This window comes from Marmota monax, unplaced genomic scaffold, assembly GCF_021218885.2.
Source record: "Marmota monax isolate L192 unplaced genomic scaffold, Marmota_monax_Labrador192_F-V1.1 WCK01_AAM20220418_F8-fsc00044, whole genome shotgun sequence".
NCBI classification, from domain to species: domain Eukaryota; kingdom Metazoa; phylum Chordata; class Mammalia; order Rodentia; family Sciuridae; genus Marmota; species Marmota monax.
Genome location: NW_026695198.1, coordinates 8,662,508 through 8,680,523, shown reverse-complemented (window position 1 = coordinate 8,680,523; position 18,016 = coordinate 8,662,508). Strand labels below are relative to the sequence as shown.

The 18,016-nt window shown below is 41.5% G+C and overlaps 1 protein-coding gene across 1 annotated transcript in view; it reads left to right on the top strand.

The window, feature by feature from the left end:
- Tcea1 (transcription elongation factor A1) overlaps positions 1-18,016 on the top strand; it is a 54,405-nt gene that overhangs the window by 30,564 nt on the left and 5,825 nt on the right. Inside the window, exons 6-8 of the mRNA XM_046428581.2 lie at positions 433-489; positions 1,510-1,664; positions 17,670-17,816. Of these exons, the coding sequence (XP_046284537.1) occupies positions 433-489; positions 1,510-1,664; positions 17,670-17,816 (359 nt within the window). The remainder of the gene's footprint in view (positions 1-432; positions 490-1,509; positions 1,665-17,669; positions 17,817-18,016) is intronic.

Sequence of the window (18,016 nt, the reverse complement as noted above, 5' to 3'; positions counted from 1 at the left end):
ATATTTGTATAGGAGTCTGTTGAGTGTGTCCATATATGTGATTGGCTGATGAATGGTTTCTTTGCATTGAACCCCGAGTCTGAACTCTGAGTCACAGGAGACAGACAGTTCTTTATTTAACTTTCTGTACTCTCTGATGGAATAACCAGAATTCATGGAGTTGTGAAATGAGGAATTGCCTGCTCTATGAATTACTTCCCCATCCCTGAGGGAAAAGGAATCATCAATGCAGGAGCACTGTGGATATTAGGTGAATCTAAAAGGAGGAGTCTAGTGAGTAGTAAAAGACCAGATTCCAATTAAACTAAACTAAAAGGATTTTTATATGAGGCAAATGGGGTTGAAGAAATAAGAATGCAGTTCACTTTCTTGTACTGGAATTTTCTTTTAACATGTTGCAATAAATTAACAATTTTTTATGCCTGTTTTTAGATGACTACATTGCTATTGGAGCTGATGAGGAAGAACTAGGATCTCAGATTGAGGAAGATATCCTTTGTGTGTCTATTTGTAATTGTTTTAAGTAACCTATTAGGATAATTGTAATTTTTTCTTCTTGTATATAATTCTAAGGTTTATTCTTCAGTATTGTTTTGATGCGAAAGGAGAAGAAGGACTTTCATGTCAGTTTATTCCATTTTTTTTCTTGTCATTCAAAAACAAATCACATTAGTGTTGATGGCATTTTTATTTTTCTGCCTTGCAAATTGAGAATGTAGTTTGTAATTTCATTTGCGCAGAATGGCAGAGAAAAAAAACACACACACACACACACACTCCTCTACTATTATGTGTGAAGATTTCTCATTGAAGAACCTCAATAGAGCACACATAATTTCCTGAGCTCATTATCCTAGAGGGAAATATGTTCATGCTGGGCACCACGGAAAGGGCCTTGGGATACAGGTTGTTCATATGGGAGGGGAGTAGGAAATATGTAGGTAACAGTAGGACATGGAACTCTTTCTTGTTAAGGAAATATCCTTGTTAGGGAGGGAGTTCCTTCAGGGCTCAGCCTCTGCTTGTGGCTTGACCTTGATGGAGAGAAACCTGCTAAATTAGCTTCATGCTGAGCTGGGAAAGGAAATGAACCTCCAGGGCTACTGTGGTCTCTTTTCAGAAAGCCCCAAGGAACTGTGTGGACAAGGCCATTAGACTTAGGATTATTGGTGGAATACAGATTTGGGCAAGTTAGAGCTGGTGTCATCTCAAGCTAGTTTTTCAAAAATTTGTTCACTTGGATTGAATACCAGAGTTACTTGTTGATTTGCATGCTGCTTTGATTAAACAAGAAAAAAAAATTACTTGTCTATAGTGTAAAAGTATTGATAATTATTTGTCAATTATGGATGAATCAAGGAATCAGAAACAGTGCTCTTTTTTTAACTCATTAAATTGGAAACAGTTTTTGTGAACTCCTTAGAAATTTTTAGGATTCTTATTTTGGCAGAAAAGGAAAAAATTGTTTTATCTTTATAATTTAACCATTTTTCCTTAACAGCCAAGTACCTATATATCAAGAAATAAGGAATACAGACATGAAATACAAAAATAGAGTACGAAGTAGGATATCAAATCTCAAAGATGCAAAAAATCCAAATTTGAGGAAAAATGTACTCTGTGGGAATATTCCTCCCGACTTATTTGCTAGGATGACAGCAGAGGTGAGCATACCTATATATTAAGTTTCTATGATGTGATTACATAATGTCAAGTATATCATAAGGCTTTATATAAATATTACATATATAATTTCTATGAGCTATTCTGATAGATACATAAATACTAGGCAAATACTTAATGTTATTGACTTTGACATTAATGTTTTGCTCCTTCTGTACCATTAATGTTCTTTTGGTGCTATATTTAAATCATTATTTAAAATTAAAAATGTTATCCTTTTAATGACTCTAATTACAAATAGCCTTTTGTATCCTTTAAGCCTTTTTGCATGGTTAAACACCCAGAAATTGTTTATATCTTACTGATTTTTTTCTTAAATTTATATGGGAAATGATGGAAAAATTGAAATTCAAAGGGCTGCTATTTGTAGACAGTTATTCATTGACAATAACTATTGTGTGTCTACAATCTATTAGGCATCCAAGAGTGAATTTGTTTTTCTTGCATCGCTAATCAAAATTGCTATATTTTAAAAATTCCTTTTAAAATTTTTGTTAAAATATGTTAAAGCTTTACAAAGCAGAGAACATAGTGCAGTGAGATCTCATGAATCTATCACGGAAGCTTTCAGTATTTTTGAGAACTTATCACCCTTTTAATTTTTCACTGCCCGCCCCCCTTTTTCCATTGAATTTATTTTCAAGCACATCTCAGACATTATATCTTTTTTTAAACCTCTTTATATTTGGGAGATAGCTTTACAATATATATTTTTCTTACATAATGTCATCTCCACATCTAACAAACCTATTGGTATTATTAATATCTAGCTCATATTCATGTTCTATTCTTTTCCTGTCCCTTATATCCTTTCTAATGCTTTTTTTTAATTTCCCTTTACGATATTGCCCTTTCAAAGAAATCAGTTCTGTATCCCACATTGTGGATTTTTAAAAAATATTTATTTTTTAGTTGTAGTTGGACAAAATACCTTTCTTTTATTTATTCATTTTTATGTGGTGCTGAGGATCAAACCCAGTGCCTTGTGTGCTAGGCGAGTGCTCTACTGCTGAGCCACAACCCTAGCCCATCCCACATTATGGATTTTGTCTGTACAACTGTATCTGTTTCTCATGTAATTTTTTTTTTTTAATTTTTGATATTTATTTTTTAGTTATCGGCGGACACAACATCTTTGTTTGTATGTGGTGCTGAGGATCGAACCCAGGCCGCACGCATGCCAGGCGAGCGTGCTACCGCTTGAGCCACATCCCCAGCCCTCTCATGTAATTTGATTTTTTTTCTATCCCCCCTATTTTCTGTAATATTGGAAGCTAGTTCAATAGGCTTGATTATATTCAAGCTTCATTTTTTTTTCTGTATAAATACTTCTTCATAAGTGATGCTTTTTATTGTAGTTTCCTCACAGCAGGAGACACATAATGTATTGATCTCTTCTTAGGGTGTTAAGATTGGTCATTTGGGTTTGGATAATTAGAGTGATTTGTCCACTGTAAATCTCTCCATCGAACTTTCAGTTGATGAATTCATCCACTGATGATCCTTGCCTGAATTGGTTATTTCAATTAAATAACCACTGCAAATGAATGATTTAAATTATGTCATTCCTTTTACAATAATTAGCAAGGTTTCTTTGTTAAAGAAGCACTTTTCCTTATAAACTCAAACTGTTGGTTTGGGTAGGAAAGTCAGGATCGATGTGTAAGTCTTTTCCATTGGTTATCAGTTACCAGAATCAGGAGTTGGTGCCCTGGTTAATTGCCAATGATGGCTTTCTTTTTTTTTTGTACTGAGATTGAATTCAGGGGCACTCAACCACTGAGTCACATCCTCAGCCCTATTTTGTATTTTTTATTTTAGAAACAGGGTCTTACATAGTTGGTTGGTGCCTCACCAATGCTGAGGCTGGCTTTGAACTCATGATCCTCCTGCCTCAGCCTCCTGAGCCGCTGGGATTACAGGCATATGCCACTCTCCCCAGCTTGTTTTTGAATATATGTGTCCTCTCTTAAGTATTGTCATAGACTTGTGACTTTTTATTTATCCCGTGGGATTAGTTATTATTTTTTTTTTTTAAATTTTTTATTGTGGGTTGTTCAAAACATTACAAATTTCTTGACATATCATATTCTACACTTTGATTCAAGTGGGTTATGAACTCCCACCTTCACCCCATACACAGATTGCAGAATCACATCAGTTGCACATCCATTGATTTACATATTGCCATACTAGTGTCTGTTGTGCTCCGCTGCCTTTCCCATCCTCCACCCTCCCCCCTCCCCTCCTCTCCCCTCCCCTCCCCTCCTCTCTCTCTACCCCCTCCACTGTATAACCCTGAGGGTCTCCTTCCATTACCATGCAATTTCCCTTCTCTCTCCCTTTCCCTCCCACCTCTCATCCCTGTTAAATATTAATCTTCTTCTCCTGCTCTTCGTCCCTACTCTGATCTTAGATACTCTCCTTATATCAAAGAAGACATTTGGCATTTGTTTTTTAGGGATTGGCTAGCTTCACTTAGCATAATCTGCTCTAATGCCATCTATTTCCCTGTAAATTCTATGATTTTGTCATTTTTTAATGCAGAGTAATACTCCATTGTGTATAAATCCCACATTTTTTTTATCCATTCGACTATTGAAGGGCATCTAGGTTGGTTCCACAATCTTGCTGGTCTGGTATCGCTATACCGCCTGATTCACACTTCCTGCTTAGCATTGTTTTTGCTATTCTGGGTCTTTTATTTTTCCATATGAATTTCATGATTGCTTTCTCTATTTCTACAAGAAATGCCGTTGGGATTTTGATTGGCATTGCATTAAACCTATAGAGAACTTTTGGTAATATCGCCATTTTGATGATGTTAGTTCTGCCTATCCATGAACAGGGTATATTTTTCCATCTTCTAAGGTCTTCTTCTATTTCTCTCTTTAGGGTTCTGTAGTTTTCATTGTATAAGTCTTTCACCTCTTTTGTTAGGTTGATTCCCAAGTATTTTATTTTTTTTGAAGATATTGTGAATGGAGTGGTTGTCCTCATTTCCATTTCAGAGGATTTGTCGCTGATATACAGGAATGCCTTTGATTTATGCGTGTTGATTTTATATCCTGCCACTTTGCTGAATTCATTTATCAGCTCTAATAGTTTCTTTGTAGAGCTTTTTGGGTCTGCTAGGTATAGAATCATGTCATCTGCAAATAGTGATAATTTAAGTTCTTCTTTTCCTATTTTTATGCCTTTAATTTCTTTCGTCTGTCTAATTGCTCTGGCCAGTGTTTCGAGAACTATGTTGAAGAGAAGTGGAGAGAGAGGGCATCCCTGTCTTGTTCCAGATTTTAGAGGGAATGCCTTCAGTTTTTCTCCATTCAGAATGATGCTAGCCTGAGGCTTAGCATAGATTGCTTTTACAATATTGAGGTATGTTCCTGTTATCCCTAGTTTTTCTAGAGTTTTGAACATAAAGGGATGCTGTACTTTGTCGAATGCTTTTTCCGCATCTATCGAGATGATCATATGGTTCTTATTTTTAAGTCTATTGATGTGGTGAATAACATTTATTGATTTCCGTATATTGAACCAGCCTTGCATCCCAGGGATGAATCCTACTTGATCATGGTGTACAATTTTTTTGATATGTTTTTGTATCCGATTCGCCAGAATTTTGTTGAGGATTTTTGCATCTAGGTTCATTAGAGATATTGGTCTGTGGTTTTCTTTCTTTGAAGTGTCTTTGTCTGGTTTAGGTATCAGGGTGATGTTGGCCTCATAGAATGAATTTGGAAGTTCTCCCTCTTTTTCTATTTCCTGAAGTAGCTTGAAAAGTATTGGTATTAGTTCTTCTTTAAAGGTTTTGTAAAATTCTGCTGTATACCCATCCGGTCCTGGGCTTTTCTTAGTTGGTAGTCTTTTTATGGTTTCTTCTATTTCCTCAATTGATATTGGTCTGTTTAGGTTTTCTATATCCTCCTGACTCAATCTGGGCAGATCATATGACTTAAGAAATTTATCTATGCCTTCACTATCTTCTAATTTATTGGAGTATAAGGATTCAAAATAGTTTTTGATTATCTTCTGTATTTCTGAAGTGTCTGTTGTGATATTGCCTTTTTCATCCCGTATGCTAGTAATTTGAGTTCTCTCTCTTCTTCTCTTCGCTAGCATCGCTAAGGGTCTGTCGATTTTGTTTATTTTTTCAAAGAACCAACTTTTAGTTTTGTCAATTTTTTCAATTGTTTCTTTTGTTTCGATTTCATTAATTTCAGCTCTGATTTTAATTATTTCTTGCCTTCTACTTCTTTTGCTGTTGTTTTGCTCTTCTTTTTCTAGGATTTTGAGATGAAGTATGAGATCATTTATTTGTTGGTTTTTTCTTTTTTTAAGGAATGAACTCCACGCAATGAATTTTCCTCTTAGAACTGCTTTCAATGTGTCCCATAGATTCCGATATGTTGTGTCGGTGTTTTCATTTATCTCTAAGAATTTTTTAATTTCCTTCTTGATGTCTTCTATAACCCATTGATCATTCAGTAACCTATTGTTCATTCTCCAAGTGATGTATGCTTTTTCCTTCCTTCTTTTATCGTTGATTTTCAGTTTCATTCCATTATGATCAGATAAGATGCATGGTATTATCTCTACTCCTTTATATTGTCTAAGAGTTGCCCTGTGACATAATATATGATCTATTTTTGAGAAGGATCCATGTGCTGCTGAGAAAAAAGTGTAACTGCTTGATGTTGGGTGGTATACTCTATATATGTCAATTAGGTGTAGGTTATTAATTGTGTTATTGAGTTCTATAGTTTCCTTATTCAACTTTTGTTTGGAAGATCTGTCCAGTGGCGAGAGAGGTGTGTTGAAGTCTCCCATGATTATGGTGTGGTGGTCTATTAGACTCTTGAACTTGAGAAGAGTTTGTTTGACGAACATAGCTGCACCATTGTTTGGGGCATAAATATTTATGATTGTTATGTCTTGTTGGTGTATGGTTCCCTTAAGCAGTATGTCGTGTCCCTCTTTATCCCTTTTGATTAACTTTGGCTTGAAATCTATTTTATTTGATATGAGTATGGACACTCCCGCTTGTTTCCGAAGTCCATATGAGAGATATGATTTTTCCCAACCTTTCACCTTCAGCCTATGTATTTCTTTTCCTATAAAATGCGTCTCCTGTAGGCAGCATATTGTTGGGTCTTGTTTTGTGATCCATTCTACTAGCCTGTGTCTCTTAATTTGTGAGTTTAAGCCATTAACATTTAGGGTTATTATTGAGATATGGGTTGTTCTTCCAGCCATATTTGTTTATTTCTGTTACTAAACATGGTTTGTTTTCCTCTTTGATTATTTCCCCCCCCTTTACTATCTTACCTCCCACTGTTGGTTTTCATTGTTATTTTCCATTTCCTCTTCCTGTAATGTTTTGGCGAGGATGTTTTGAAGAGATGGTTTTCTAGCTGCGAATTCTTTAAACTTTTGTTTATCGTGGAAGGTTTTAATTTCTTTTTTTTTTTTTTTTTTTTTTTTTTTTTTTTTTATTTGTTTATTTTTATTTGTTTTTTTTTTTTTTTTTTTAATTTTTTATTGTGGGTTGTTCAAAACATTACAAATTTCTTGACATATCATATTCCACACTTTGATTCTAGTGGGTTATGAACTCCCACCTTCACCCCATACACAGATTGCAGATTCACATCAGTTACACATCCATTGATTTACAAATTGCCATACTAGTGTCTGTTGTGCTCCGCTGCCTTTCCCATCATCCACCCTCCCCCCTCCCCACCTCTCCCCTCCCCTCCCCTCCTCTCTCTCTACCCCCTCCACTGTATAACCCTGAGGGTCTCCTTCCATTACCGTGCAATTTACCTTCTCTCTCCCTTTCCCTCCCACCTCTCATCCCTGTTAAATGTTAATCTTCTTCTCCTGTTCTTCGTCCCTACTCTGTTCTTAGTTACTTTCCTTATATCAAAGAAGACATTTGGCATTTGTTTTTTAGGGATTGGCTAGCTTCACTTAGCATAATCTGCTCTAATGCCATCCATTTCCCTGTAAATTCTATGATTTTGTCATTTTTTAATGCAGAGTAATACTCCATTGTGTATAAATGCCACATTTTTTTTATCCATTCGTCTATTGAAGGGCATCTAGGTTGGTTCCACAGTCTTGCTATTGTGAACTGTGCTGCTATGAACATCGATGTAGCAGTGTCCCTGTAGCATGCTCTTTTTAGGTCTTTAGGGAATAGACCAAGAAGGGGAATAGCTGGGTCAAATGGTGGCTCCATTCCCAGCTTTCCAAGAAATCTCCATACTGCTTTCCAAATTGGCTGCACCAATCTGCAGTCCCACCAGCAATGTACAAGTGTACCCTTTTCCCCACATCCTCGCCAGCACTTGTTGTTGTTTGACTTCCTAATGGCTGCCAATCTTACTGGAGTGAGATGGTATCTTAGGGTGGTTTTGATTTGCATTTCTCTGACAGCTAGAGATGTTGAGCATTTTTTCATGTACTTGTTGATTGACTGTATGTCCTCCTCTGTGAAGTGTCTGTTCAGGTCCTTGGCCCATTTGTTGATTGGGTTGTTTGTTCTCTTATTGTCTAATTTTTTGAGTTCTTTGTATACTCTGGATATTAGGGCTCTATCTGAAGTGTGAGGAGTAAAGATTTGTTCCCAGGATGTAGGCTCCCTATTTACCTCTCTTATTGTTTCTTTTGCTGAGAAAAAACTTCTTAGTTTGAGTAAGTCCCATTTGTTGATTCTAGTTATTAACTTTTGTGCTATGGGTGTCCTATTGAGGAATTTGGAGCCCGACCCCACCGACTGTAGATCGTAGCCAACTTTTTCTTCTATCAGACGGCGCGTCTCTGATTTGATATCAAGTTCCTTGATCCATTTTGAATTCACTTTTGTGCATGGCGAGAGAAAGGGATTCAGTTTCATTTTGTTGCATATGGATTTCCAGTTTTCCCAGCACCATTTGTTGAAGATGCTATCCTTCCTCCATTGCATGCTTTTAGCCCCTTTATCAAATATAAGATAGTTGTAGTTTTGTGGATTGGTTTCTGTGTCCTCTATTCTGTACCATTGGTCCACACGCCTGTTTTGGTACCAGTACCATGCTGTTTTTGTTACTATTGCTCTGTAGTATAGTTTGAAGTCTGGTATCGCTATACCGCCTGATTCACACTTCTTGCTTAGCATTGTTTTTGCTATTCTGGGTCTTTTATTTTTCCATATGAATTTCATGATTGCTTTCTCTATTTCTACAAGAAATGCCATTGGGATTTTGATTGGCATTGCATTAAACCTATAGAGAACTTTTGGTAATATCGCCATTTTGATGATGTTAGTTCTGCCTATCCATGAACAGGGTATATTTTTCCATCTTCTAAGATCTTCTTCTATTTCTCTCTTTAGGGTTCTGTAGTTTTCATTGTATAAGTCTTTCACCTCTTTTGTTAGGTTGATTCCCAAGTATTTTATTTTTTTTGAAGATATTTTGAATGGAGTGGTTGTCCTCATTTCCATTTCAGAGGATTTGTCGCTGATATACAGGAATGCCTTTGATTTATGCGTGTTGATTTTAAATCCTGCCACTTTGCTGAATTCATTTATTAGCTCTAATAGTTTCTTTGTAGAGCCTTTTGGGTCTGCTAGATATAGAATCATATCATCTGCAAATAGTGATAATTTAATTTCTTCTTTTCCTATTTTTATGCCTTTAATTTCTTTCGTCTGTCTAATTGCTCTGGCCAGTGTTTCGAGAACTATGTTGAAGAGAAGTGGAGAGAGAGGGCATCCCTGTCTTGTTCCAGATTTTAGAGGGAATGCCTTCAGTTTTTCTCCATTCAGAATAATGCTAGCCTGAGGCTTAGCATAGATTGCTTTTACAATATTGAGGTATGTTCCTGTTATCCCTAGTTTTTCTAGAGTTTTGAACATAAAGGGATGCTGTACTTTGTCAAATGCTTTTTCCGCATCTATCGAGATGATCATATGGTTCTTATTTTTAAGTCTATTGATGTGGTGAATAACATTTATTGATTTCCGTATATTGAACCAGCCTTGCATCCCAGGGATGAATCCTACTTGATCATGGTGTACAATTTTTTTGATATGTTTTTGTATCCGATTCGCCAGAATTTTATTGAGGATTTTTGCATCTAGGTTCATTAGAGATATTGGTCTGTAGTTTTCTTTCTTTGAAGTGTCTTTGTCTGGTTTAGGTATCAGGGTGATGTTGGCCTCATAGAATGAATTTGGAAGTTCTCCCTCCTTTTCTATTTCCTGAAGTAGCTTGAAAAGTATTGGTATTAGTTCTTCTTTAAAGGTTTTGTAAAATTCTGCTGTATACCCATCGGGACCTGGGCTTTTCTTAGTTGGTAGTCTTTTGATGGTTTCTTCTATCTCCTCAATTGATATTGGTCTGTTTAGGTTTTCTATATCCTCCTGACTCAATCTGGGCAGATCATATGACTTAAGAAATTTATCTATGCCTTCACTATCTTCTAATTTATTGGAGTATAAGGATTCAAAATAGTTTTTGATTATCTTCTGTATTTCTGAAGTGTCTGTTGTGATATTGCCTTTTTCATCCCGTATGCTAGTAATTTGAGTTCTCTCTCTTCTTCTCTTCACTAGCATCGCTAAGGGTCTGTCGATTTTGTTTATTTTTTCAAAGAACCAACTTTTAGTTTTGTCAATTTTTTCAATTGTTTCTTTTGTTTCGATTTCATTAATTTCAGCTCTGATTTTAATTATTTCTTGCCTTCTACTTCTTTTGCTGTTGTTTTGCTCTTCTTTTTCAAGGATTTTGAGATGAAGTATGAGATCATTTATTTGTTGGTTTTTTCTTTTTTTAAGGAATGAACTCCAAGCAATGAATTTTCCTCTTAGAACTGCTTTCAATGTGTCCCATAGATTCCGATATGTTGTGTCTGTGTTTTCATTTATCTCTAAGAATTTTTTAATTTCCTCCTTGATGTCTTCTATAACCCATTGATCATTCAGTAACCTATTGTTCATTCTCCAATTGATGTATGCTTTTTCCTTCCTTCTTTTATCGTTGATTTTCAGTTTCATTCCATTATGATCAGATAAGATGCATGGTAATATCTCTACTCCTTTATATTGTCTAAGAGTTGCCCTGTGACATAATATATGATCTATTTTTGAGAAGGATCCATGTGCTGCTGAGAAAAAAGTGTAACTGCTTGATGTTGGGTGGTATACTCTATATATGTCAATTAGGTCTAGGTTATTAATAGTGTTATTGAGTTCTATAGTTTCCTTATTCAACTTTTGTTTGGAAGATCTGTCCAGTGGCGAGAGAGGTGTGTTGAAGTCTCCCATGATTATGGTGTGGTGGTCTATTAGACTCTTGAACTTGAGAAGAGTTTGTTTGACGAACATAGCTGCACCATTGTTTGGGGCATAAATATTTATGATTGTTATGTCTTGTTGGTGTATGGTTCCCTTAAGCAGTATGTAGTGTCCCTCTTTATCTCTTTTGATTAACTTTGGCTTGAAATCTATTTTATTTGATATGAGTATGGACACGCCTGCTTGTTTCCGAAGTCCATATGAGTGATATGATTTTTCCCAACCTTTCACCTTCAGCCTATGTATGTCTTTTCCTATCAAATGCGTCTCCTGTAGGCAGCATATTGTTGGGTCTTGTTTTGTGATCCATTCTACTAGCCTGTGTCTCTTAATTGGTGAGTTTAAGCCATTAACATTTAGGGTTATTATTGAGATATGGGTTGTTCTTCCAGCCATATTTGTTTATTTCTGTTACTAAACATTGTTTGTTTTCCTCTTTGATTGTTTTCCCCCCCCCTTTACTGTCCTACCTCCCACTGTTGGTTTTCATTGTTATTTTCCATTTCCTCTTCCTGTAATACTTTGGCTAGGATGTTTTGAAGAGATGGTTTTCTAGCTGCGAATTCTTTAAACTTTTGTTTATCGTGGAAGGTTTTAATTTCATTCTCCATCCTGAAGCTTAATTTCGCTGGATACACAATTCTTGGTTGGAACCCATTATCTTTCAGTGTTTGAAATATGTTATTCCAGGATCTTCTAGCTTTCAGAGTCTGTGTTGAAAGATCAGCTGTTATCCTGATTGGCTTGCCCCTAAATGTAATCTGCTTCCTTTCTCTTGTAGCTTTTAAAATTCTCTCCTTATTCTGTATGTTGGGCATCTTCATTATAATGTGTCTAGGTGTGGATCTCTTATGATTTTGCACATTCGGCGTCCTGTAGGCTTCTAGGATTTGGGATTCTGTCTCATTCTTCAAGTCTGGGAAGTTTTCTTGTATTATTTCATGGAATAGACTGCTCATTCCTTTGGTTTGGAGCTCTGTACCTTCCTGTATCCCAATGACTCTTAAGTTTGGTCTCTTAATGTTATCCCATATTTCTTGGATGTTCTGCTCATGGTTTCTTAACAGTCTTGCTGAGCTGTCTATGTTCTTTTCCAGTTGAAATACTTTGTCTTCATTGTCTGATGTTCTATCTTCTAAGTGTTCTACTCTGCTGGTAGTATTCTCCATTGAGTTTTTAAGTTGGTTTATTGCTTCCTGCATTTCTAGGATTTCTGATTGCTTGTTTTTTATAACCTCTATCTCCCTGTATAGTTGATCCTTTGCTTCCTGGATTTGTTTGCGTAATTCGTTGTCGAAGTGATCTTTCATTGTCTGATTTTGCTGTTTAATGTCTTCCTTGATACTCCAGATCATCTGAAGCATGTATATCCTGAATTCTTTATCTGACATTCCATCTGCTGCAGCTGTTACCTCTTCTAAAGTTGCGTTGACCTGCATTGCTTGTGGTCCTTTCTTTCCTTGTCTTTTCATACTGCTTGCGTATCTTTCCTGCAGGTGCGGGCGGCGGCTCTGCTCTCTCCTTATTCCAATTGGGGTGTCGTGGCTACCACGCCGGCAGGTCACTGGGCCTGTTCTGGGAGCTGGTGGCGGCTCTGTTCTGCCCCTACTCCAATTGGGGTGTCGTGTCTGTCGTACCAGCAGGCCACTGGGCCTGTCCTGCTGGTCGGTCGCAGATCTGCCCACCTTTCGGGCACGAGTGGAGGCTCTGCTTTGCCCCTACTCCAATTGGGGTGTCGTGACTACCCCGCCTGCAGGATGCTGGGTCTGTTCCTGGCAAGGGAGGCGACTCTGCTCTGTCCCTACTCCAATTAGGGTGGTGTTTGTACCCCGCCGGCAGGCTCCTGGGCCTGATCCGCCGGTCTGTTGTAGGTCTGCCTACCTTGAAGGCGCTGGCGGCGGATCTGCCCTGCCCCTCCTACCACGCCTGCGGACCCCTGGGCCTGATCTGCAGGTTGATCACTGGTCTGCTCACCCTGCGGGCACGGGTGGCGGTTCCGCTCCACCCCCACTCCAATTGGGGTCACGTGACCACCACACCGGCAGGGCCTGATCCGGGCGTGGGATAAGGATCTGCTCTGCCCCTACTCGAGTTGGGGTGACGTGTGTACCACACTGGCAGGCCACTGGGCCTGACCCGCCAGGCTGTCACAGGTCTGTTTACCTTGCAAGCGCGAAGGGCGGCTCTGCCCTGCCCCTCCTACCACGCCCATGTACTACTGGGTCGTGGGTCTGCCCACCTGGCGGGTGTGGGTGGCGGCTCCGCTCCGCCCCCTCTCCAATTGGGGTCACGCGGTCACCACGCTGGCGAGCCGCTGGGCCTGCTCCGGGGGCTGGCGGCGGCCCGGCTCCTTCCCTCCGGCTCGAGGACAAATTGAGGAGACTCGGGTGACTGAGCCTCACCCCCCTTACCAGAAGACCAACTGCTTATGTCACCGCTGGTATTGATGAAGATCTCTCCTCCACCGCTTTCTGCTGACATCAGATCTCTGCCATGTTGGTATCCTATGCGAATGGCAGCATTTCGTTCCCCTTGCCAGGCAACCCAAGCAATGGGTGAGTCCTGACCTGCCCTCAGCAGGACCCGGACCGAGACACAGTTTCCGCGGGCTCCTAGCCCCGGTCCAGGGAAGTTCCGGGAGCCGGAACTCGGCCGCTCCGTGCTCGGTGTAAGCTCCTATAAGTGTAGGCTCCAAGAAGCAGCCCCCGCGGGCTCAGTTCCGGGAGCCGGAATTCGGCCGCTTAGTGTTTGGTGTATGCTCTGATAGTAGCAGGGTCCAAGAAGCAGCCTCCGCGGGCTCCGCAGCCCTGAGCCAGGGCGGTTCCGGGACGGTTCCGGGAGCCGGAACTCGGCCGCTCTGTGCTCGGTGTAAGCTCCTATAAGTGTAAGCTCCAAGAAGCAGTCCCCGCGGGCTCAGTTCCGGGAGCTGGAATTCGGCTTCTTGGTGTTTCGTGTTTGCTCTGATATTCAATAAATATTATTCTCTAAGCTTCAGAAGCTCCCCGCATGGGACGCCAAATGCCGCAGTCTGGCTGGGCACAAATGCCGCAGTCTGGCTGGGCACACAATCACGAGCCACCACACAGCTTGTAGATTCAAACAGCAACTCTTTATTCCCGAACTCACACCAGCCGTCTACAATCACATTCTGGAAGGTTTTAATTTCATCTTCCATCCTGAAGCTTAATTTCGCTGGATACACAATTCTTGGTTGGAACCCATTTTCTTTCAGTGTTTCAAATATGTTATTCCAGGATCTTCTAGCTTTCAGAGTCTGTGTTGAAAGATCAGCTGTTATCCTGATTGGCTTACCCCTAAATGTAATCTGCTTCCTTTCTCTTGTAACTTTTAAAATTCTCTCCTTATTCTGTATGTTGGGCATCTTCATTATAATGTGTCTAGGTGTGGATCTCTTATGATTTTGCACATTCGGCGTCCTGTAGGCTTCTAGGATTTGGGATTCTGTCTCATTCTTCAAGTCTGGGAAGTTTTCTCGTATTATTTCATTGAATAGACTGCTCATTCCTTTGGTTTGGAGCTCTGTACCTTCCTGTATCCCAATGACTCTTAAGTTTGGTCTCTTAATGTTATCCCATATTTCTTGGATGTTCTGCTCATGGTTTCTTAACAGTCTTGCTGAGCTGTGTATGTTCTTTTCCAGTTGAAATACTTTATCTTCATTGTCTGATGTTCTATCTTCTAAGTGTTCTACTCTGCTGGTAGTATTCTCCATTGAGTTTTTAAGTTGGTTTATTGCTTCCTGCATTTCTAGGATTTCTGTTTGTTTGTTTTTTATAACCTCTATCTCCCTGTATAGTTGATCCTTTGCTTCCTGGATTTGTTTGCGTAATTCATTGTCGAAGTGATCTTTCATTGTCTGATTTTGCTGTTTAATGTCTTCCTTGATACTCCAGATCATCTGAAGCATGTATATCCTGAATTCTTTATCTGACATTCCATCTGCTGCAGCTGTTACCTTTTCTAAAGTTGCGTTGACCTGCATTGCTTGTGGTCCTTTCTTTCCTTGTCTTTTCATACTGCTTGCGTATCTTTCCTGCAGGTGCGGGCGGCGGCTCTGCTCTCTCCTTATTCCAATTGGGGTGTCGTGGCTACCACGCCGGCAGGTCACTGGGCCTGTTCTGGGCGCTGGCGGCGGCTCTGTTCTGCCCCTACTCCAATTGGGGTGACGAGTGTACCACGTCGGCAGGCCACCGGGCCTGATCCGCCGGTCGGTTGCAGGTTTGCCTACCCTGCAGGCGCGCGCGGCGGCTCTACTCTGCCCCTACTCCAAGTGGGGTGACGTGTCTGTCGTACCGGCAGGCCACTGGGCCTTTCCCGTTGGTCGGTCGCAGATCTGCCCACCTTTCGGGCACGGGTGGAGGCTCTGTTCTGCCCCTACTCCAATTGGGGTGTCGTGACTACCCCGCCTGCAGGACGCTGGGCCTGTTCCTGGCACGGGCGGCGACTCTGCTCTGCCCCTACTCCAATTAGGGTGGTGTGTGTACCACGCCGGCAGGCTCCTGGGCCTGATCCGCCGGTCTGCCTACCTTGGAGGCGTGGGCGGCGGATCTGCCCTGCCCCTCCTACCACGCCTGCGGACCCCTGGGCCTGATCTGCAGGTTGGTCACAGGTCTGCTCACCCTGTGGGCACGGGTGGCGGTTCCGCTCCGCCCCCACTCCAATTGGGTCACGTGGCCACCACACCGGCAGGGCCTGATCCGGGCGTGGGAGAAGGATCTGCTCTGCCCCTACTCCAGTTGGGGTGACGTGTGTACCACACTGGCAGGCCCCTGGGCCTGACCCGCCAGGCTGTCACAGGTCTGTTTACCTTGCAAGCGCTAAGGGCGTCTCTGCCCTGCCCCTCCTACCACGCCCATGTACCACTGGGTCGCGGGTCTGCCCACCTTGCGGGTGCGGGTGGCGGCTCCGCTCCGCCCCCTCTCTAATTGGGGTCACGCAGTCACCACGCTGGCGAGCCGCTGGGCCTGCTCCGGGCGCTGGCGGCGGCCCGGCTCCTCCCCTCTGGCTCGAGGACAAATTGAGGAGACTCGGGTGTCTGTGCCTCACCCCCCCTACCAGGAGACCAACTGTGTCGCCGCTGGTATTGATGAAGTTCTCTCCTCCGCCGCTTTCTGATGACATCAGATCTCTGTCATGTTGGTATCCTATGCAAATGGCAGCATTTCGTTCCCCTTGCCGGGCAACCAAAGCAACGGTTGAGTCCTGACCGGCCCTCAGCAGGACCCGGACCGAGAAGCAGTTTCCGCGGGCTCCTAGCCCCGGGCCAGGGAAGTTCCGGGAGCCGGAACTCGGCCGCTTCGTGCTCGGTGTAAGCTCCTATAAGTGTAGGCTCCAAGAAGCAGTCCCCGCGGGCTCAGTTCCGGGAGCCGGAATTCGGCCGCTTAGTGCTTGGTGTATGCTCTGATAGGAGCAGGGTCCAAGAAGCAGCCTCCGCAGGCTCCGCAGCCCTGGGCCAGGGCGGTTCCGGGAGCCGGAACTCGGCCGCCCCGGGCCGCCCCGCCCTCGGTGTTCGCTCCGATAAGATCAGGTTCTAAGAAGCACCCATGCACTGAATCCTAGCAATCTGTCTGCAAGCCGCAGGCGAATGGCAGCCTGAAATTACCTGTTCTATGGCTGAATGTGCTGCGGTCAGTCGAAAACAGGGATGGTGACGTCAGCTTTCCAACATGGTGACTGCTGGCCTCCTCTGTGGTCTGACCGGTGTGGAGAACCGAGATGGACCGCTTCCTTCCCCCGTCTCGAACCCAGAATTCAGCCCTGAGTACGGTGCTTGCACGGCTGGCAAAAACTGCAGCGCTGTATCCCTGCGTTGCTATCTCCTCGTTTCCCAGCGCGCGCTGCAGACTCTAGCCGCGGGGCGATTTGCTGAATAAGTAGTATTACCCTCCGTGCGACAAACGTCTCGCGTTTGAGTCCCCGTAGCCGATCCTCGTGCGATGGAAATCCTTCCTCCATGTTCCGGAGCACCCCACTATTGCTGGAAATTCCTAACAAGATAGCCTTTAGCCATCCTGACTTGTCATACTCCCACACAGTGAAGCAGCACACGGGGGCAATGCACTCCCCTCGCCGCCATCTTCTATCCTTCTCGGGATTAGTTCTTTACAGTAATTTAATTTAATGGATAAGAAATGGTCCTATTTTTGGCTGATAGGAGTTACTTCACATTGACCTCTGTTTCCATTGGACTCAACTGTGATACTCTCTGGTATCTTCTGTGATTTTTGGTACAGAACATGACCCTGACATATCCTTTTTCTTCTTACCCCAAGGCTTGAATTTCTCCAAAGGTCCCTGGCTTCCTTCTGGGCTGTGGTATTTAGAGACCACAATCTGGATACTATAGGTACTCATTGTTACAGGTTTACATTGTTTATAGCCTTTAAACAACAATTAATTCCAGTATTAACATGCAAACTTATGAGCATTTGAAGAAAATGTTAAAGGAAGCAAACTCTTATAAGTTCTCTAAGAAAAAATATTAATTTTATACTTCTTAAACTTTTAAATGCTGATTATTATTATTATTAAGCTAACTGAACATTAAAGCATTTAGATCATAGGATATACATATTGTATAGAAGATTTCTGTAACTGAGTGGTATTTCCACCTCCATCATAGGAAATGGCTAGTGATGAGCTCAAAGAGATGCGGAAAAACTTGACCAAAGAAGCCATCAGAGAGCATCAGATGGCCAAGACCGGTGGCACTCAGACTGACTTGTTCACATGTGGTAAATGTAAAAAGAAGAATTGCACTTACACACAGGTTTGTGATTATTTATAGATTCTTATTTTCATATTAACAATGCTTATAGGTACCAAGGATAATTACCAGTACTTTGATAATTTTCAAAAAGAGATATCTCTAAGATGAAAGAATGCTTTTCTTAATACCGATTGCAGTTAAGAAAAAATAAATTGTTAAAATCATACCTTCATGGAAATAGTTGCTATGAAAACTGTATC